A 21891-nucleotide genomic window follows, 5' to 3' on the forward strand; every position below is an offset into this window, starting at 1 on the left:
AGTCACAGGCCAGGTGCTATGGTTGTTGCTCTGCTCCCCAAAAGGATTAATGCCATCTGCGCTTAGACCAAACCATACGTTCCTTGGGTCACCTGCAAACTCCTCCCTGTACTTTCTCTCGATTTTTCTCCACTGCGACCCGTCAGCGGGTACTCTCAACTTTCCGTCTTTCTTACGGTCTTCTCCGTGCCACCGCATCACCTTCGCATGCTCTTTGTTTCAGAAAAAACATTTCAACCGTGGTATTATAGGAGCATACCACATCACCTTGGCAGGAATCTTCTTCCTGGGGCGCTCGCCCTCGACATCACCAGGGTCATCGCGACTGAACTTATAATGCAATGCACCGCATACCGGACAAGCGTTCAAATCCTCGTACTCACCACGGTAGAGGATGCAGTCATTAGGGCATGCATGTATCTTCTGCACCTCTAACCCTAGAGGGCAAACAACCTTCTTTGCTTCATAGGTACTCTCGGGCAGTTTGTTGTCCTTTGGAAGCATATTCTTTATCATTACCAGCAACTTTCCAAATCCCTTGTCAGATACACCATTCTCTGCCTTCCATCGCAGCAATTCCAGTGTGGTGCCCAACTTTTTTTTGTTAGCTTCGCAATTCGGGTACAACAATTTCTTGTGATCCTATAACATGCGCTGCAACTTCTTCTTCTCCAAATCACCTGCGTAGTTTCTCTTTGCATCGGCAATAGCCCGACCTAGATCATTAGCGGGATCATCTTATGCCTCTTCTTCAGCTTCTTCCCGCATTGCCGCCTCAGCTTCTTCCCCCATTGTTGTATCATCGTATTCGGGGAACCCATGGCCAGGATAGCTCTCGTCGTCCTCTTATTCTTCATTGTCTTCCATCATAACCTCTCTTTCTTCGTGCTTGGTCCAAACATTATAGTGGGGCATGAAACCGGACTCAAATAGGTGGACGTGAATGGTTCTTGACGTAGAGTAATTGTGACCATTCTTACAGCCAGCACATGGACAAGGCATAAAACCATCCGCCCGCTTGTTTGCCTCAGCGGCAAGCAGAAAAGTATGCATGCTATTAATGAACTCGGGAGAGCATAGGTCATCGTACATCCATTGTCGGCTCATCTTCATTACACAACACCGAATAGACCAAATTAATACAAGTTCATACATAAAGTTCATACATAAAGTTCATATACAACACTTAATTAAATGCAACATACAAATAACTCTCTAGCTAAGGAATTTAAATGCAACAACAAATGCGATCAAGATCGCAACTAAGGTAACAATTGATCCAACAGCATAATGATACCAAGCCACACTATCAATGGCATATTTTCTACTATTTCTAATCTTCAACCGCATTTTCTCCATCTTGATCTTGTGATCATCGACGACATCGGAAACATGCAACTCCAATTCCATCTTCTCCCCCTCAATTATTTTCAATTTTTCTTTCAAATACTCGTTTTCTCTTTCAACTAAATTTAACCTCTCGACAATAGGGTCGGTTGGAATTTCCGGTTCGCATACCTCCTAGATAAAAATATCTATGTCAACTTGATGGGCATAATTTGTCAGAAACACGAAATGCAACAACTAGTTTTAAAAGTGAATATACCACATCCGAATCATAACAAGGACGAGGGCCGACGGGGACAGATATCAAAACCATGGCACTATGTATAACAAACAATGTACGGGTAAGATAATTATACGAGTAACTATATATCCAAATCACACAAACATCAATTTGGTAATGTAAAACATTCATGAACAAGAGCCTCACCACAAGGTGGTGCCGGCGACGGGACGGTGCGGGCGATCGACGGTGGTTAAGACGGAGATTTAGAAGGCACTAAGTAAACCACACCTACATATGCAAACTAAGTATTATTTTTGACCTCAAATTGCATATAAATAAAATACTAGCACATATAATTCCTCCCAAATTACTAAACTCACAAATTAATCACTATACAAAGCATTGCAAGAGCTAATCTAGCAATGAGAGATGAAAGGACAAAGTTGCTAACCTTTGTGATCATTTGAATGGATGGGGGCCTTCAAATCTTGACAAATTTTGGGCAAAATGTGTGATGAGCTCGAGGAAGAGAGGGGAAGAATAGAGGAGGAGAGGGGAAGGGGAAGAACAGAGCGAGCTCGGGTGGACGAAGGGTTTATGTAGGACGACCTTTAGGACCGGTTCGTGCCACGAACCGGTACTAAAGGTGCTGGAGGGGCCCCAGACTGACAACATCCTGCCACCACTCTCTTTAGTACCGGTTCGTGGCACGAACCGGTGCTAAAGGTTTGCCATGAACCCGTACTAATGAGAGCGGCCGACTAGCCATTGGAACCGGCACTAATGGACACATCAGTGCCGGCTCAAAATCAAACCGGCACTAATGTGCTTCACATTTGACCGTTTTTCTAATAGTGTCATAAAAGAAAATACAACCAAACTGTTTCAAAACGCCTGCTTCACGCGTGGCTGAGCCGGCCCACCACACCGGGCATCTCTCTCCCAGCTTGTGACAAGTGACGCACATGTAGCACGCCACTTGTTGTAACCTGAGAAGGTGGGAGTAATCGTTGTTGTAAGTACTCCTCAATAAGTTTTTTAGGGACAATCCAAGCTTTATTAACATTCAAAGACCACAGTTTGTGGAATACATCTTGGATTATGGGGATTGCCTAGCCACACATGGCATCCAAGGCCTAAAGAGAGCGCATGTTTCGCTAAGCTATGCGCCTCCACATTGGAGTTTCGGCTTTCATACATGAAATTACACATAAAATGACGAGCTCTACTTTGAATCTCCTTGATGATAGTACCATATTTCCCACTGTTTCCTGAAGTTATGTTGCCCACCACCTATCTCGAATCAGACGAGATGACTATACATTGGATGTTCAGGTCCTCCGCTAGTGATAACGCTTCCCTGCATGCCAATGCCTCAAGGGTAGCAGGATCTGAGATGCCTTTGAGAACAATTGCAGAGCTTCCAATATACTCCACGTGATTGTCTCTGCATACTGCCGCTGTTGTGCCTCCCCACGACCGGCACCCGGCGTCAACGTGAATCTTGGCTGACCCTGTCGGGGGCGCTTTTGGCCTGATTCTCATTCTCACCTGCTGCACCGCACTTGCACCTGGGGCTGGTTTCCTCTCTCTTATAATGTCCAGATCATCCAAGTATCTTTGTATAAATGTCTGCATGCTTTGAGGGCTTTGAAAGATGCCCTCGTGGATTGCTTTCCGACGTGAAAACCAGATCGCACACAATGTTACCGCTATCTTCATGAACTCTAAACTTGGCAAGGTTTCCATCAGAGAAAAAAGCCAGCACTTAGCATTGGGTTCCGAAGAAGCTATTAAGTTGTTTGCTAGCTCTTCATCTGCAAGCGCCCATGTACATCTTGCGACCGTACATTCTAGGAGCGAGTGTCTCCAGGAATCTGGTCCACCACATAGCGCGCACGAATTTGACGTTGACATATGCCTATGGGCTCGTACATCCTCTGTCGGGATGGAGTGTTTTGATAGACGCCATAGAAAAATCTTGATTTTTCCTAGAACTTGGGTATTCCATAGCCGTTTCCATGCCCCTTCTTCTCTGTTCGAGCTTGATGACCCGGCTGTACCCTCCAGTCAAGCCTCCCTTCTTCTTCTCGTGGACACTAACATATTATAAGCCGATCGTACTGTAAACATACCGGATCGCTCAAAGTTCCAGCTCCAATAGTCCTCCATATTCAACGTGCATATTGGGATGCTCAAGATTACAGGGATATCCATCAGCATAAAAACCTGCTGCACTCTCGCTATGTTCCATGATGCAAATGTGAAGTCTAACAACTCGGACATAAGCTCTGGAGGATTATTGGAAATACACCCATAAGGATGCAGCATCTGTCCCTGGGCAGCCAGTTGTCCACCCAGATTCTAGTATTCTGGCCATTACCAATGCGCTTTATCAAGCCCTGCTTCAACACATCTCTCCCTTCTAGAATAGCCCTCCAAAGCTGACTCGGTTGATTGCCTAACGTTGCTTCCAATATAGTGGAGTCCGAGAAGTAAATACTTCTCAACATCCAAGCGCTGAGTGATTCGGGATGTTGAAGAATACGCCACGCCTGTCTCGCTATCATCGCCATGTTGAAGAGTTCGAAGTCTTTGAAGCCCAAACCCCCCATAGCTTTGGGTTGAGTCATTTCCTTCCACGAAACCCAATGCGGTTTATGGTGCCCGTCCTTACTACCCCACCAGAACTTCCTTATCAACATGTTCAGGTTCTCACAAAGACCCCTTGGCAACTTAAAACAGGACATGGAATAAATGGGGACAGCTTGAGCAACCGCTTTAACCAATACCTCCTTACCTACAGTGGACATTGTGCTCTCGATCCAACCCTGGATTTTACTCCATAGTCGATCCTTTAAGTATTTGAAGGCACCATTTTTGGAAGCACCAATATCCGAAGGCATTCCCAGATATTTTTCATTGAGGGTCTCATTTGGCACATTGAGTAACCCTTTTATCTCATCTTGAACAGCTTTAGGAACCCCCTTGCTGAAGAAAATCGATGACTTGTCATAGTTGATTCTTTGCCCTGTCGCTTGACAATAAGCCTCCAACACTTGGTTCATCTCATTAGCACCCATACCATTCGCCTTGAAAAACAACAGGCTGTCATCTGCAAACAATAAGTGGCTTACTGGTGGCGCGAAGATGCCACTTGCAACCCATGAAGATTTGATGACTCACTTTTTGATTTTAGCAGGCACAAAAGGCCCTCTGCTGCTATCAAGAATAGGTATGGTGAAATTGGATCCCCCTGTCGAATCCCACATGAAGGTTGGAACTGCTGAAGTTTCTTTCCATTAAACAAGACCGAGAATTTTACTGACCTTACCATTCCCATAACTATGTCCACCCACTTCTCCTTGAAACCCAGCTTTAGCATTATGGCCTCCAGGTATGCCCATTCCACTTTGTCATATGCCTTCATCATATCCAATTTTAGAGCACAGTGTTGATTTTTCTTTGTCGTGTTCCTTTTCATGAAATGGAGACATTCATAAACCGTAATGATATTATCAGAAATTAATCTTCCTGGCACGAAGGCAGATTGCTCTTCCAAAATAATGTCAGGCAACACGAGTTTTAGACGGTTTGAGATAACTTTTGAAGCTATCTTATATAAGACGCTACATAAACTGATAGGCCGAATTTGTGCCAAAAGGGTTGGATTCTTTACCTTTGGAATCAATACCAGAGTAGTCTCGTTAATGCACTTAGCCGACTCTGTGCCATCAACTATTCTTATGACTGCTCTTGTCACCTCCTCCCCACATACCTCCCAGTGTCGTTGGAAAAAATGCGCCGGAAAACCATCCGGGCCGGGCGCTTTTGTTGGGTACATTTGGAAGATGGCTTCCTTTACCTCCTTTTGACTGTAGGGTGCATTCAATCTAACATTCATCTCCTCAGTTACCTTACATGGAACCGTATCAAGCACTTGATGCATGTTCTGTACTCCATTAGATGTATACAAGTCAGTATAAAATGTTGTTGTGATCGACTCCATCTCTTCCATGTTTTCTGTCAACTGCCCATCCTGGCGTTGGAGTGCCTTTATCTTGTGTTTTCTTCTCCGCCGGCTTGCCCTCACGTGAAAAAATAGGTGTTTTTATCGCCGTGCTGCAGCCACTCCGACCTAGCTCGCTGCCTCCAGAGAATTTCCTCCCTGTGGTAGAGCTCGCCAAGCCGGTCAGTAATCTTTATTTCCACATGGTCGGGACCTTGTCCAACTCGCGAGGAACGCAGTCGGTCCAGTTCGGCTTTCAAGTGTCCAATTTTCAGTCTCACCGATCCAAAACGAGTGCGGTCCCATGTAGCCAATGTTAGGACATAAAAACCGTGGCGATGAACTCGGCGTGGCTGGTATGTGTATGGGCGCGCACCGGGCATGTCGGGTGCATCGGGTTCATGGGCTAGGTGTGCGTGTGTGAGCGTGTGTGTGTTGCACGGGGTGACCAAGCACTCGCGCACAGTAGGCGTAGGAATACAAGGCAGGCAGTTAGCTAACTACACGACGATCTCGCGCACGTCCGTTGGAGCTGGCCGCGAGCTGCGTGTGGGAACGTGTCGTAGCGGAGCGAGGCGTGAGGATCGTGGGCGCGAGAAGGCAGGGAGTGAGGGTGCATGCCCGGTTACTTGCTTGGGTATAAAGTTGTATGGTTACGTTGTACTGGAGCTGGCAATTGAGTTCGTGCTCAAGATAAAAAGGACGCCATTCGTGCGGCTGTGGCGTTCGTGCGCCAGGAAACTTCCTGTGTCCCTTTTCTTCTTCTTTCCCTGATCGTTTGACGAGAGTGCAAAGAGCCAGGGAGAGGTAGGGCTACGGCCAGCTAGGGCAGGAGCTGGGCTGGTCCAACACTTGGTATACAGAGCACCAGGTTCGGGAAGGGCGTGTGGAGCTCACCGGCGATGGCGCTCGTCCCCTACGGCGGTGGGTCGGGGACGTCGCTGTCGACGCCGGTCCCGATGCTCACCGGCGGCAACTACACCACCTGGGCGATCAAGGTTGAGGCCAACCTCGACGCGGCCGGGCTGTGGGAGGCGGTTAAGGACCAGGAGAAAACAGCATTTATTACTCCCTTTGGAGCCTTCTGCTATGTATCTATGCCCTTCGGGCTCAAGAGTGCCCAAGCCACCTATCAACGGTGTGTACAGAATTGCCTGCATGAGCAGATCGACCGCAATGTGCACGCCTATGTGGATGATATTGTAGTAAAATCAAGACAGAAGGAGACGCTGGTGGATGATTTGAAGGAGACCTTTGACAACTTGCGAGCTTACAAGATGATGCTTAATCCGGCCAAGTGTGTTTTTGGTGTTCCGGCAGGCAATTTACTGGGTTTCCTGGTGTCTAACAGAGGAATTGAGGCTAATCCGGAGAAGATTACGACTATTACATTCCTAGCTAAACCGAAGTGTATCAACGATGTTCAGCGTTTGGCGGGCCGAATCGCTGCGCTGAGCCGGTTTATCAGCCGCCTCGGGGAGAAGGCTATCCCTTTGTACCAAATGCTGAGGAAGACAGACAATTTCGTCTGGAGTCCAGCTGCTGATGAGGCATTTGAGGACCTGAAGCGGCAGTTAGCCAATCCGCCTATTCTTGCAGCTCCGGTCGACAAGGAGCCACTATTATTATACGTAGCGGCCAATGCTCGGGCAGTTAGCGTGGCTATTGTGGTGGAACGCAAAGAGGCAGGCAAGGAATATCCGGTTCAGCGGCCGGTTTATTATATCAGCGAGGTGCTTATTGAATCCAAGCAAAGGTATCCGCATTGGCAGAAGCTGGTCTATGGAGTTTTTATGGCTAGTCGGAAGTTGAAGCAGTATTTTCAAGGGCATCCCATCACAGTGGTCAGTTCAGCTCCCTTGGGTGATATTATACAGAACCGGGAGGCGACTGGCCGGATTGCCAAGTGGGCTATAGAGCTTGGGCCACACGGACTGAAGTACGTGCCTCGGACGGCCGTGAAGTCTCAAGCGCTTGTTGATTTCATCAATGACTGGACGGAGTTACAAGCACCAGAGGAGAAGCCGGATCACACATATTGGACTATTCATTTTGACGGATCCAGGCAATTGGAAGGCTCGGGGGCTAGAGTCGTATTAACTTCCCCACGAGGTGATAAGTTTTGTTATGTTCTCCGCTTAATGTTCCCTTGTACTAATAATGCAGCTGAGTACGAAGCTTTGCTCCATGGTCTCCGTATGGCTAAAGAGATGAATTTAAGCCGGGTTAAGTGCTTTGGTGACTCGGACCTAGTGGCTCAACAGGTGTCTGGCACTTGGGATTCTAAGGACCTGCTCATGGCTGCATATCGTCGGGAAGTGGATAATATTGCAGGTTGTTTCAAGGGTTATCAAGTGGATCATGTGGACCGTCGGAAGAATGAAGCGGCTGATGCTTTAAGCCGGTTGGGCTCTCAGCGTAAACCGGTCCCGCCTAACGTCTTTTTGGACGTGTTGCACAACCCGTCAGTCAAGCTCCCAGGTGAGGTGGATTTGGCTATCCCTGATCCGGAGGCTCAATTGGTGGCAGCCATGCATGTTATTCCGGATTGGACAGTTCCTTATCTTGCGTACATGAACCGGGGAGAGTTACCAGAGGATGAGATTCTGGCCAGGCAGATAGTCCGGCGATCCAAGTCTATGACGATTGTCAATGGTGAATTACATCATTGCAATGTATCAGGGGCGTTTCAACGTTGTGTTTCTCCTGAGGAAGGCTGTGAAATCTTAAGAGAAATCCATGAAGGGGATTGTGGACACCACGCCGGTTCAAAGTCTCTGGTGGCAAAGGCGTTTCATCACGGGTTCTACTGGTTGACATCGCATGCTGATGCGGAGGACTTGGTTAAACGGTGTGATGGATGTCAGAAATTTTCAAGGCGTGCTCATGTGCCGGCTCAAGAATTTAGGATGATCCCAGTAACATGGCCGTTTGCAACTTGGGGGCTGGATATGGTTGGGCCTTTTAAAAGATCCAAGGATAAGAAAACCCAACTTTTGGTGGCAGTTGACAAATTTACCAAGTGGGTTGAAGCGGAGCCTGTCAGCAAGTGTGATGCAGCAACAGCGGTGCAGTTCATCAAGAAGGTGATTTTCCGGTTTGGTTTTCCACACAGTATCATTACTGACAATGGTACCAATTTATCCAAGGGCGCTATGAAGGAGTTCTGTGAACGTGAGCACATCCGACTTGACGTGTCGTCAGTGGCACACCCCCAGTCCAATGGACAGGCAGAATGAGCTAATCAGGAAATCTTGCGAGGCATCAAACCCCGGCTTTTGGTCCCATTGCAAAGAACACCAGGATGTTGGGTTGAAGAGCTACCATCTGTATTATGGAGTATCAATACTACGCCAAACCGGTCCACAGGATACACGCCATTTTTCATGGTCTATGGAGCAGAGGCAGTTCTCCCTAGTGACATCCGGCACGATTCGCCTCGTGTGGCAGCTTATGTTGAAGCAGACAATGAGACAGCACGGCAAGACGCTTTGGACCTATTGGACGAGGAGCGTGATATAGCGGCTGCCCATTCGGCGATTTACCAGCAAGATCTTCGTCGCTATCACAGTCGCCGGGTTAGAACCAGAACTTTTCAAGAAGGAGATTTGGTGCTTCGACTCATCCAAGATCAAACGGATATGCACAAGTTATCCCCACCTTGGGAGGGACCTTTCGTGGTCAGCAAGAATTTGCACAACGGGTCGTACTATCTGATTGATATTCGAGGGCATCAAGACTCACGTACATCAGAGGAGGAGACCAACAGGCCGTGGAATATAGCTTATCTTCGGCCTTACTATACTTGAGCCATCGGCTCTATCTATGTACATGTCATGACAATGTATATATTATCTTTGATATATCAAACCGGAGCCTCAACTAAAGCGGGGTCTCTGTCTTTCTCATCATGCGAGGTTACACGGAGTGGTTCTGTTTAAAGCGGCCTCCGGTTTACCCCTTGACATTTGTTTTTTATATATCACTGGGGGCCTTGGTCGTGTCCGAACCAACGAACACCCTTTGATAGGCGACAGCCACGAGATCATTTGGGGACATGGTCAAGTCTGAATCAGTCACGCCTCTTGGTCGGCCTAAGGCCACAAAATCACTTGGGGGCATGGTCGAACCCGAACCATTGTCACGCCTCTTGATCTGGCATATATGCCACGAGTCATTTGGGGACCTGGCTGACTTGAATCATTGTCACTCCTATTGGGGGCCTTGATCCTATCCGACCATGGTAATACCATCTGAACAGCTCAGTATAGCATATTTTTGCAAATGGTTTTTATCATTGCCTTTGCTTCCATGTTGTTTTCATGGTTTGTTCGTTCTTTGCTTTTGTTGGATTTCTTTTATGTCAACAAGCATATTTTTTCCGGTTCAGCCAATGATTTTTGATCCCCCTTTAAATCCGGAGGAGTCTGCCTGGTTTACCTTTTCCCTGTTAACATCATGGAGTAACCAGGGGGCTCGTATTAAGTCAGTACGGTTTGTACGGGAGCTACTTTCTCCCTTTTTGATGGTAATGGTTTATAAAACCACCGCTTCAGGCTTGGCTAAAGCCAGCTTTATGCTCAAACATGGCAGGAAATATGAATTAAAGTTTTTCAAGCAAAAGCTTCAGTACTTATGCACGAAGGCATATTCCAGGCAGAAGTTTTAACTATCCTATTACAAGGCAGCATGGTGCTCAAACAAAATCATTGTTTTTGTGGAAGGATGTTGCAAATAGCTCTTCAAACCGGCTTCCGGTTCAAGCCTGCTCCTCATCCTCCGCCGCTTCAGCTTCCTCGTCTCTACCCATTGGCTGGAAATCAACAGTGGTCCAGTCGATTCCCATTAAAGCTTGGAAAACAGCCTCTTCATGGATCAGGGAAGACGGTTCAATATCAGGGGCGTAAGTGTGCTTACGGATTGGAGGAATCAGATTCTCTGCTTCAACAGTTGGGGCAGGCACTCGCTTGTTTTGATTATTATATTGTGCTTGATAATGCGTCAAATCTGCCTCTTCAGCTAGCTGGCAAGCCAGAGGGCGCACTGCACGGTTTATAGCCCTTAAATCTTCTTCGTTGAATTCAGAGCCATCTTCTTTCAGACTGGGATAGCCTTGAGCTGCTTCCACAGGATCAAAGTCGGGCACCCATGCCTTTGCCCGGATTAAGGCATTGATAACTCCGGTTCGGGCAGCGGATTTTTTCAGCTCCTCAATCCGGGCTGGAAGCATTGACAACTTGCTAAGAGTGTCCTGGGTTAAAGAGGGCGCCGGGTTGTTGTGAGAAGCTGTGGTGATGATCCGTTGGGCTCCGGTATACAATTGTTCCACCAAGGTGTAGGCAGCTTTCAATTTCTTCCGCACATCATTTCCTAAGTGCCCAATACGTGTGCCTACAACAAGATTGGAATGATCTCAAATCGGATTTATGATACAGCAGATTCAAATTTATCACAGAAGTTACAAGGAGCTTACCAAAGATTGCAGCAGTCATGGAGTGTATTTGCCGCTGTACGGCCGTCAGTTCATCCACCAACGGTTTAAGGGCCGCTTTAGCATTTTCCGCTCTTTTGGTTAAACCGGCCTTTTCAGTGGCCCAGTCAGCCCGCTCTTTCTTGAAACCTTCTTTCAGCCGTTCAGCAGTGCTCAAAGCGCTGGTTAATTCTTGCTTGGCCTTATCTGTTTCAGCCTGCTGGGTCTTCAGGGCCTCCTGCAAATCGACAATCCGGTCCTCCTTGATTTTCACCTCAGCCTGCATACAGATGGCATTTTAAGCTTTGCACAGGCGATCCAAGAAATGGAAGTATCAACCACATAACAAAGTTATATGCCTGATACTTGGGGGCTAATGCACCTTCAATTTTTTGTATATTGCTAGCTTACAAAGTCCCAAGCTCAATACAAGTATTCAACTTGGCACTTGGGGGCTAATAGCTATTTGATCAAGTTATGTTCTAAGGACAGCTTTTTTGAGCCCCGGTTTACTTATGCTAAGTTAGACCGGCCCTCGAGGGTTATGCCGACGGATTTCAAAAATGTTCAGGATCAAGTCCCAGTTTGACCAAGGTCACAAACCGGCCCTTGGGGGCTACAAGGATGAATGCAATGGCAGAAAGGAAAGAAGGAATTTACCTCAAATTTATCCTCATCATTTTGACCAGGCCAGCTTCACAGTCACGGCTAGTGTAAAGCCGGTTTAAATAGCCAGAGTGAAGATCTTGAGCATTCAGAGCGGCGTATGTCTCTAATTCAACATCCCATTTTCCTTTATTCAAATGGGAAGAATCCTCTTTGATGGTATGCCTGGTAAGGGTGGCAGGATTCCCGGGTTCAAAGCGGCCTACGCAGGTAATCACAACATCATCATCTTTTGACTCGCCGGTTTGGGTTGGCGCGGCCGGTTTGTCAGCAGGAGTGTGGGATTTCTCAATCTGGACAGAGCTGGCAGGCGGATCAGCAGAGGCTGGAGTATTAATAAGACCTTCTTCAGGGATAACATCGTCTTGCAGAGGAGGATCATTGGGGATATCTTCACAAGTAAACACTTCATGATCCGGTGCTTGGTCATGTTCTGGGGCCACATCTTCTTCAGCCGCTCTATCCAGGTGGGCCTTCTTGCTTGGTTTCGGTTTAGCCCTGAAAGAAAAATAAAAAGTCAAGGAAAAGCATAAGCCATTGCACAGTATACTGGAAGCATATGTTCGGTTTAACTTACCCAGCAACTGTTTTCAAAGGTGGTAGCTGGGTGGCCGACGATTCACCAGACGATGAATGAGAATTGACCTGGTAATCGGAGTCGGATGGATTAAGAGGTTAACGGAAGAAACCCGCTTTAGGATTTAAATCAATAAAAAGGTCGGAGACCTCGGTGCGGCGTTTTCGAACCGGACTGTTCGGTAAACCGGCAGAAGTAACTACCTGGCCGCTGTGCCGGGTTGTGCGGCGAGCTTCGTGTTGCTGGGTCTTCATAAGAAAGTTGGGATCCAAATAAGCAAGAGGATGAGAAAATTTAACTTTCCGGTTTATCCGGCGAGATTTTGGCAAAGGCAAGATTTCTGAATCAGAAGAGAGAATAGTTACCTCAACGAAGCCCGCATTGCTGGCCTCAGCGTCATCCTGACAAGCATCATCATCAATAAGGCGGGTAAAAAGTAAGCCAAGTGAATCAAGTTCTACCTCAAGATCCGGATTACCCACATCATCATCAATGGCTGGGTCAGATGAAGCGGTGGTCTTTCTTTTACGAGCTGGTTTCTTGATAGCCTTGGTCTTGGGCCGGGTTGGCCACCTTGCCTTCTCCGTTTTATCTTGTGAAAGCTTCTTGCTCCAAAACAGATTATCACTCTGGATCAACAATAATTAAAGGTCAGACAGATAAAGCAGTAACAGGTTCAATAATAAAGCAAGTAAAATCTTACCGCTGGCGGTTCGTTGGTGGTGCAGTAAGGAAGCAGACCGGTTTGAGCACAGAGGTGCTCCGGTTCATTCAACATCTTCTTTACAGATTCTGTGACTTCGTCATCGGAGACCTGGATTTTAATATGTCGGAGTGGGTCATCGACACTGCCAGTATATTCGCACATCAAACCAGGGCGCCGGCTTAGAGGCAGAATGCTCCATGATATCCAGCAGCGTGCAAGGTCTATTCCTGTTAGGCCATTGGCCATGAAGGCCCGGAGCTTGGACAGTTGAGGGGCATATTTAATTCTCTCCTTGGCGCTTAGCCTTTGTGGAAAAGGGTGAGTGTTGCTGAGCCGTTCCGGACGGAAGCCAGGCAAGGGATTTTCATTGTCAGGGGAGGTATCCTTGCAATAAAACCAAGTTGCGTTCCACTCCTTGGGGTGAGTATGGAGTTTGACGTGGGGATAGGTGATTTCCTTCCTCTTCTGAATGGCCATACCGCCCAGTTCGGTATTAGGGCCGTCGGTGAATTCAGTATGGCGGTTTAGATGAAAGAGATCTCTAAATAACTCGACTGAAGGCTCCTCTTGAAGGTATGCCTCAGAAAGTACTTGAAAGTGACATAGATTGGTGACGGAGTTGGGGCCAGTATCCTGTGGACGGAGTTGAAAGTTGGCTAACACATCCCGATAAAATTTAGAGCCGGGCGGTTTGAAGCCCCGGGCCATGTGATCTGTGAAGACCACGACCTCTCCTTCCTGGGGCATGGGAGGACATTCATCTCCAGGAACCCTCCAGTGAATCGTATCTTTGCTATCCAAAGCGTCGATCAGGACTAGATCGTCCAGCTGTGATTCTGTGACACGGGAGGGAACCCAGTTGCACTCGTACACTTGTTTGGCCATGACGAGATCTACAAGAAATAGGTGATCCGGTTCAAGGACATGCCGGATAAAAAGGTGTTGATCTAATTACGGTAAACCGGAGGCAGTACCCATAAACCGGTCTTCTACAACGCGGCATCAGATGGATTCTGGCGGTTCAACCAGGGGACTAATGACATATATACCGGTTTAGCAATTTTTTCTCTATGGTGAAGTTAAACCGCCTGGCCTAAGAAGCAATTGAAACTATGGATAACTAGTTATGCAGAAACAAATTTCACAAAATCGTGTTACAGCCGCGGATCTACAGCAAGCTCACAAAAACAGGAAATATTTCGAAGGCTAAGGCGGAAACAGAAGTGAACCATTGAGCGGATATGTGCGGGAGATCTATGAGCTTGAATGAGAAATAGCAAGCGGATGCTAAAGGGATCGCTACTAAGCACAACAAGAGTTCACAGATGCATTCAAGGTCAGAGAACAGCTATGAACGCGCAATGAACATAGCAAGAACATGGAACCCTAAGAACAGATCTAGGTTAAGAAGGAGAGAGAACTTACCGGGAACGGAGAAGATGCGGAAAGATGCCGCAGCACTCTGGTACGTTCAGGTTGATGCAGCGGCCCGAGACGAGGCAGAGGTCGACGGTGGTGGCGGAGCTCCAAAGCCCGCGACGTGAGGAAGAAGAAGAAGAAGGGACGAAGGAGAAGAGAAAGGAAATGACCCTTCGGTCTTATTTATAAGGCAACCGAGCTAGGTTAAACGCGCGAATCCAGGAGCTGTCATTAAGAGGGCGTTATGGATTTCATAATGACGTCATGCCGGTTTACAGTAACCAAAACTGATGACGTCATGCCGGTTTACAGCAACCAAAAATGATGACGACATGGAGATTTGCCAATTAACAGAAGATATCCAAGACGCAAGATGGTGTGAAGGATTGACATGAACCAGTTCAAATCAATCTGGGGCCTAATGTTGGGGATATTACCACTAGGCTTAAACCGGCCTACTTGGGCCGGGTTAACTTCATTAGTGGCGTAAACAGATGAAGGCCCAAGGCCTGTAGTCGGTTAGAACATGTAGCCGTAAACCGGCCTGATGTATGACTTGTATTGTAAGTAAGGAATAGAGAGATACCAACCGGAATACGAGTATGAACCGGTTAGGACTCTATGGACCGACGGGCGTCACCCGTGTATATAAGGGGACAACCCGGTAGCGGTTCAGGATAGACAACCACAACTCGAGCCTAGGCGAAGCTTGTTTGCTCCCTAGCCATCGAGATCATATCAATTCCATCACAACTAGACGTAGGCTTTTACCTTCATCGAAGGGGCCGAACTAGTATAAAACCCTCGTGTCTTTGTGTCCGCTTTAACCCCTTCAAGTAAACTCGTAGCGATGGCTCCACGACTAAGTCCTTTCGCTAGGACATCTGCCGTGACAAATCCACGACAGCTGGTATGTGTATGGGCGCGCACCGGGCATGTCGGGTGCATCGGGTTCACGGGCTAGGTGTGCGTGTGTGAGCGTGTGTGTGTTGCACGGGGTGACCAAGCACTCGCGCACAGTAGGCGTAGGAATACAAGGCAGGCAGTTAGCTAACTATACGGCGATCTCGCGCACGTCCGTTGGAGCTGGCCGCGAGCTGCGCGTGGGAACGCGTCGTAGCGGAGCGAGGCGTGCGGATCGTGGGCGCGAGAAGGCAGGGAGTGAGGGTGCGTGCCCGGTCACTTGCTTGGGTATAAAGTTGTATGGTTACGTTGTACTGGAGCTGGCAATTGAGTTTGTGCTCAAGATAAAAAGGACGTCGTTCGTGCGGCTGGGGCGTTCGTGCGCCAGGAAACTTCCTGTGTCCCTTTTCTTCTTCTTTCCCTGATCGTTTGACGAGAGTGCAGAGAGCCAGGGAGAGGTAGGGCTACGGCCAGCTAGGGCAGGAGCTGGGCTGGTCCAACACTTGGTATACAGAGCACCAGGTTTGGGAAGGGCGCGTGGAGCTCGCCGGCGATGGCGCTCGTCCCCTACGGCGGTGGGTCGGGGACGTCGCTGTCGACGCCGGTCCCGATGCTCACCGGCGGCAACTACACCACCTGGGCGATCAAGGTTGATGCCAACCTCGACGCGGCCGGGCTGTGGGAGGCGGTCGTGCCGCCGGAGGACGTGGCGGCGGCGGTGATCGTGAAAAAGGACAAGCCGGCGCGGGCGTATCTGCTCTCCCAGCGCTCGCGGAGGATCTCTTGTTGCAGGTCTCGCCCAAGAAGACGGCGGCGGAGGTCTGGCCCAGTCTGAGGGCTCGGTATGTTGGAGCAGACCGAGTCCGGGCAGCGCGGCTGGGCACTCTCCCGGGAGAGTTCGAGCTCTTGCGTATGGAGGAGGACGAGACGCTGGACCAGTTCGCGGGGAAGCTCGGAGGCATGACGGCGCGGTTCGCGGGGCTCGGGTCGACGCTGGAGGACGACGTGCTAGTGAAGAAGCTGCTCGATTCCGTGCCGGACCGCCTATACGCGGCGGTGGCCAGAATCGAACAGTTCTGCGACGTCTCCACCATGGCCTTTGAGGAAGCGCTGGGGCGCCTGAAGGCGTTCGACGAACGGCTGCGTCGATGCGGACAGGGAGGTGGCGCAAGGGAGGAAGGCCAGCTGATGCTCACGGCGGAACAATGGCGTGCGCGGGAGCGACGTGGGCGCGCCGGTGCGAGGGACGACGACGACGGCGGGAACGTGGCGTCGAGCGCTCGAGGGAATCGTCGCGGGCGTTGCTACCACTGCAATGAACGCGGCCACTTCAAGAGGGAGTGTCCGAGGCAGGAGAAAGCGGCGGCACCGGAGCGAGCTCTGATGGGGGAGGTCGACGTCGAGGACACCGGGCTTCTCTAGGCCACGGTTTCGGGGGTGATTGTTAGGACATAAAAACCGTGGCGATGAACTCGGCGTGGCTGGTACGTGTATGGGCGCGCACCGGGCATGTCGGGTGCATCGGGTTCACGGGCTAGGTATGCGTGTGTGAGCGTGTGTGTGTTGCACGGGGTGACCAAGCACTCGCGCACAGTAGGCGTAGGAATACAAGGCAGGCAGTTAGCTAACTATACGGCGATCTCGCGCACGTCCATTGGAGCTGGCCGCGAGCTGCGCGCGGGAACGCGTCGTAGCAGAGTGAGGCGTGCGGATCGTGGGCGCGAGAAGGCAGGGAGTGAGGGTGCCTGCCCGGTCACTTGCTTGGATATAAAGATGTATGGTTACGTTGTACTGGAGCTGGCAATTGAGTTCGTGCTCAAGATAAAAAGGACGCCGTTCGTGCGGCTGTGGCGTTCGTGCGCCAGGAAACTTCCTGTGTCCCTTTTCTTCTTCTTTCCCTGATCGTTTGACGAGAGTGCAGAGAGCCAGGGAGAGGTAGGGCTACGGCCAGCTAGGGCAGGAGCTGGGCTGGTCCAACAGCCAAGTTTCTCGACAGAGCATGCAGCTTGTCATGTACATCCGGCACCGTGCGGCCCTCTTTCTCCTTCCATCCCGTGCCCACAAAATCAAAAAGGTCAGGGTCACGTTCCCACATCAGCTCATACTCCTCGATTAGTGATTTCTTATATTTCTACCTACTTACTTTACTCAGCCAGGCTTTATCGGGTCGGGCCACAAATGATGCAAGGGGGCAATTTAAGAGGCAAAAGCACTAGAGACCCACAAACTTGCATTGGATGTGATGGTTTAGTCCACAAAGTTGCAAAAGATGATCAACTCATCCATAAACTTGAAATGCATGGGATGATTTAGTCCACAGCCAATCAAAAGCTTACAACTGGCGCCATGTTGGCGGCTTCATTGCATAGCCGCTTGGCCTGGAGTTTTTGCAAACAACCCCTTCACATTTATGAAAATCACGCCCGCAGTATATGCCCAGACCTCCCCTTGGTTATTTAGTTATACGGCCCTTGGCTATTATTCTCCATGCATGGAACTAGTTGCGGTTCTTTTTTTCTTTTTTGGAACAACCACAGGATCCTGTCAAGCATCATGTTATCTAGGATTACAAAGGTAAATTGGCAGCTAAGTACTTTAATTCGGGAAAATGTGGAATTTTTTGGAACTTGGCACACAAGTATATGTGATCTAGTAAATGTGTTTTTTTCTAACTGGCAGCTGAATACGTGTATTCTGAAAACCAAACTTTCTGAAAACTGGCAAACAAGTACTAACCGTATTGATTTGTTATCGTATATGTTAATATTTTTGTTTATAAACATTGTCAAAGTTTAGAAAGCTTGACTTTGACCAAAGCTAATATGCGGACTAAATAAAAACAGAGCGAGTACTTTCATACTCTGGCAACTAAGTGTGTTTAACTTTCTAACAAGTACTTACATAATCAGGCAGTCAAGTATATTTATTTTTGGCAACTAAGTACTATATAATCCGGCGACTAAGCATGTTTAATTTTGGCAATTCATGATATACATGCGTGTGCACATTCTGGAAAAAAATGTCTAACTTTGGCAACTAAGTACCAGATAATTTGGTGATTAGGCGTGTTTAATTTTGACAACTAAGTACTTGTTATCCTATAATCTAGCAGTTAAAGCTTGTTTTTGTGCGGGTTAGTAATTAAGCATGGTAAAATCTGACAACTAAGTACTGGTAATCAGTCAACTAATATTTTATAATTTGACAACTAATCAATTTTAAACTTGATATATCGTGGGTATAAATCTTCATGCCATATATCTTCTACCCAAAAGTTAACAACATAAGAGCATCTACATTCAGCGCCCCAAATCCGCATCATACGCCCGGGCGGCCCACCCAGTTAGTGACCGGTCTCGAAATTTTGACCCAGGCGGACATCTTAAACGGGCCTCACGTTCGGCGATATCCGGCTGTCTCCCGCATGGGGGGTAGCGGATCCGAGTCCTTCACCTCCAGATCCGCCGACCCAGAGCTCATCCCATGCGGCCACAAGGAGGAGATGGCCATTCAGCTTGCGCTCCGCCGCTCTCAGGAGGAGGCATGTGCAAGGCAGTGGCCGAACTCCTTCCGTCGGGAATCCATTGTGTCCGCCCCAATGGCGCATGGATCCGGCATCCGGCACTAGGTGTGTCGTCGCTGCTTCACCAAAGGCGGTGAAGGTCCGTCTGGCGTCCAAACGCGGTAGCGGACCCGCAACCCCTTCTTTGGCGCGCCGAGATCACCGACGCACCATGGGCGTTGTCGAACGAAAAACGTGCGTCGCCGAACGAAAACATGGCGTGGCGATGGACATCAGCGAGGCGGAGTCGCATTCTCCAGCGACCCGTATGGTGCAGCAGTCCAGGCGCCGCAATCGCCGATTCGTCCCAGGACGGATCCATCATCGATCTGATGTCCACTACAACCGTTCAGATTCTAGGCTCCGAGGAGGAAGAGTAGGAAGACGGCGATATATCGAGTTTAAAATTACTAACCCGCACAAGCTCACGGGACTCAAGGCGTTGCCGTCTCCCGTGAGCCGGCTCGTGTCCCATGCCCTACTCTACATTACCGGCAAACGGACCAACACTCTCGGGAGCGCAGCCGGCCCCGGACATGGTCACATCGGAACCAAGCGAGCTCTGCTTAGATTAGGTTTCACGTTACATGTAATAATATGAATTTGAGGTTTCTAGTTTGAGGTATCCGATTGTAGAATAAAATATTAAGACGTGACCGGTCCCTGTCCGCGGACGCGCCCGATCGCGTCAACGGGCATTTAAGGAGTTGAATTTAGGGTGCCGGTTGTAGATGCTCTAAGCCATATTGTGATTTGTGAATAGTGGCTGCCTACCTGACTAGCTAGCAGTGCTTGTAGCTAATCTTTCCCCCCCCAAAAAAATACTTGTAACCATTTTTTTGTGAATAAAGATGCATGCGCTGCTCTCCCCTTGCATGCATTGCATGCATGCTGCGCTTCGGGATGAAAGGGATCAGTTTCCTTCCTTTTTCTGCAGAAAATTTGGATGCACAAGCATCTTTGCATGGGAAAGAAGCGGGTTTGATGAGCCGTCGCAGGGCAAGACCAGCATGCGGCGCCGCTCTGTAACCTAGGGGCAGCGCAGGCATGTACCGCAGGTGTGATTTCCATAAATGTGGAGGGGTTTTCCACAAAAAACACCGGACCAGGCGGCTGTGCCACGAAGCTGCTAGCGAGGCGCCATTTGTCCACTCCTGATTTTTTTGGACTAAATCATCCCATGCATTTTAAGTTTATGGATGAGTTGATCCTTTTTTACAACTTTAAGGACTAAACCATCACATCCAATGTAAGTTTGTGGGTCTCTAGTGCTCTTGCCTCGCAATTTAAATCCAGTGAACCAAATACGCCCAAACCGTTTCAAAGCGGCCTGCCTCGCGCGTGGCCGAGCCGGCCCACCACACCGGCCATCTCTCTCTCCTTCGCCTGGCAGTGGCAGAGTGGCACACGTCTTCCTCACCTCCTCTCTCTCTCTCCATCCACCACGGTCATCCTCGCACGAACCCCTTTCAAAAAAATTTAAGACCACGCCCCAGATCACATCGAATTCACCACCACCGCCTCCCTCCCTCCGTGCTTTCATTTTCTTTTCTCCCCTCGTGCGCCTCGTCACGAGCCGACAAGCCGCGGGCCGGGAGAGATCGATCGCGATCGTCCCCATCCATGTCGACCTCGCGCAGGAGGACCCTCCTCAAGGTCATCGTCCTGGGCGACAGCGGGTAAGCCCATTCCCTCCTCCCCGGATCCACCCCCCGGCGGATTCCACTAATTTCTGCGAAATTTTCAGTTTTTCTCTTTCGGGTTGGTGGGGGTCTCGATTTGGATGTGACTGCAATCCCCGTGCTTGTCTGATTTGGTCCTCCTGTGCAGGGTCGGGAAGACGTCGCTGATGAACCAGTATCCTAGGCTTGACCTCTAATGGGCCGCATTTGGTCCGCCATCGTTTAACCGCTGTCGGATTCATCCATGCTCTGCTGTATTTTTCTCGTTTGTGCTCGCTCTAAGCAATTGACGCACCGGTGCCTGACCATGTGCCTTTTACTCGTAAGCGTTTGACCCATTTAGCTGCAGGAACGCATTGGGCAGCAAACCCCAGCTTCTGAACATGAATTTTGTGCTGAAAATCTCCTCCGGTGCATGTGTATGTGAGAATAATGATTCAATTTAACAAGGATGGAATTGGAAGAAGTACACCCATGTATATGCTCTGAAATGCTAGCCTCATTTTTGTACTCTGTGCGCTTTGATATGCTTGACTCTATTTAGATATGTTCACAACAAGTTTAGTCAGCAGTACAAAGCTACCATTGGCGCGGATTTCGTCACCAAGGAAGTCCTCATTGAAGACAGGCTTGTCACATTGCAGGTGAGTGGAATGCTTAGTTGCAGCTCTTTCACAGTGAAGAAATGGGCTGCTGTTGTAATCACATCTGGGGTTGCTCCGTTTCTAGATCTGGGACACCGCCGGGCAGGAGAGATTCCAGAGTCTTGGTGTCGCATTCTACAGAGGGGCAGATTGTTGTGTGCTTGTTTATGATGTCAATGTTAACAAGTCATTTGATACGCTCAACACATGGCATGATGAGTTCCTCAATCAGGTAAGATTATTTTATCTTGCATGTCATTTGATGCATGACCATGGTTGTACTTGTACATATACAATGTAGAGCAATTCATCATTTGTTGTTCCAACATTGTTCTTATGAGATGACAGCTTGATCTGATGCTGCCATTATGTTTCTAAGGCTTCAGCATGCCAACATAGTACTCCATCAGATCTGAGCATGCTGGAGTATCTTTTTTTTCTCTCTATGTGTTCTTTAAGAGCAATAAAGGCCTATAAGCCAATTAACTACTCATATAGGCGCAGTTATACTTTGCTATGATGACATATTAAGTTACCTTGCCAACTTTCATACTTCAGCAGTTTCACTATGCAAACTGGCAATTTATTAAAGTTGCACAGGCACCATCAACATCTCTAGAACTGCGATGGAGCAATGAAAGCGTATCAATACCTAACCTTTTGCCAGTGGCGGAGCTTAGTTA

General features: G+C 48.7%; 1 protein-coding gene across 1 annotated transcript in view; it reads left to right on the forward strand.

The window, feature by feature from the left end:
• The first annotated feature begins 20263 nt into the window (after window positions 1–20263).
• LOC119276543 (ras-related protein Rab7-like) overlaps window positions 20264–21891 on the forward strand; it is a 3972-nt gene continuing 2344 nt past the window's right edge. Inside the window, exons 1-4 of the mRNA XM_037557627.1 lie at window positions 20264–20561; window positions 20713–20739; window positions 21109–21208; window positions 21294–21440. Coding sequence (XP_037413524.1) covers window positions 20506–20561; window positions 20713–20739; window positions 21109–21208; window positions 21294–21440 — 330 coding nt within the window. The 5' untranslated portion in view covers window positions 20264–20505. The remainder of the gene's footprint in view (window positions 20562–20712; window positions 20740–21108; window positions 21209–21293; window positions 21441–21891) is intronic.

The sequence above is a fragment of the Triticum dicoccoides genome, chromosome 3B (assembly GCF_002162155.2).
Source record: "Triticum dicoccoides isolate Atlit2015 ecotype Zavitan chromosome 3B, WEW_v2.0, whole genome shotgun sequence".
Classification (NCBI taxonomy): Eukaryota; Viridiplantae; Streptophyta; class Magnoliopsida; order Poales; family Poaceae; genus Triticum; species Triticum dicoccoides.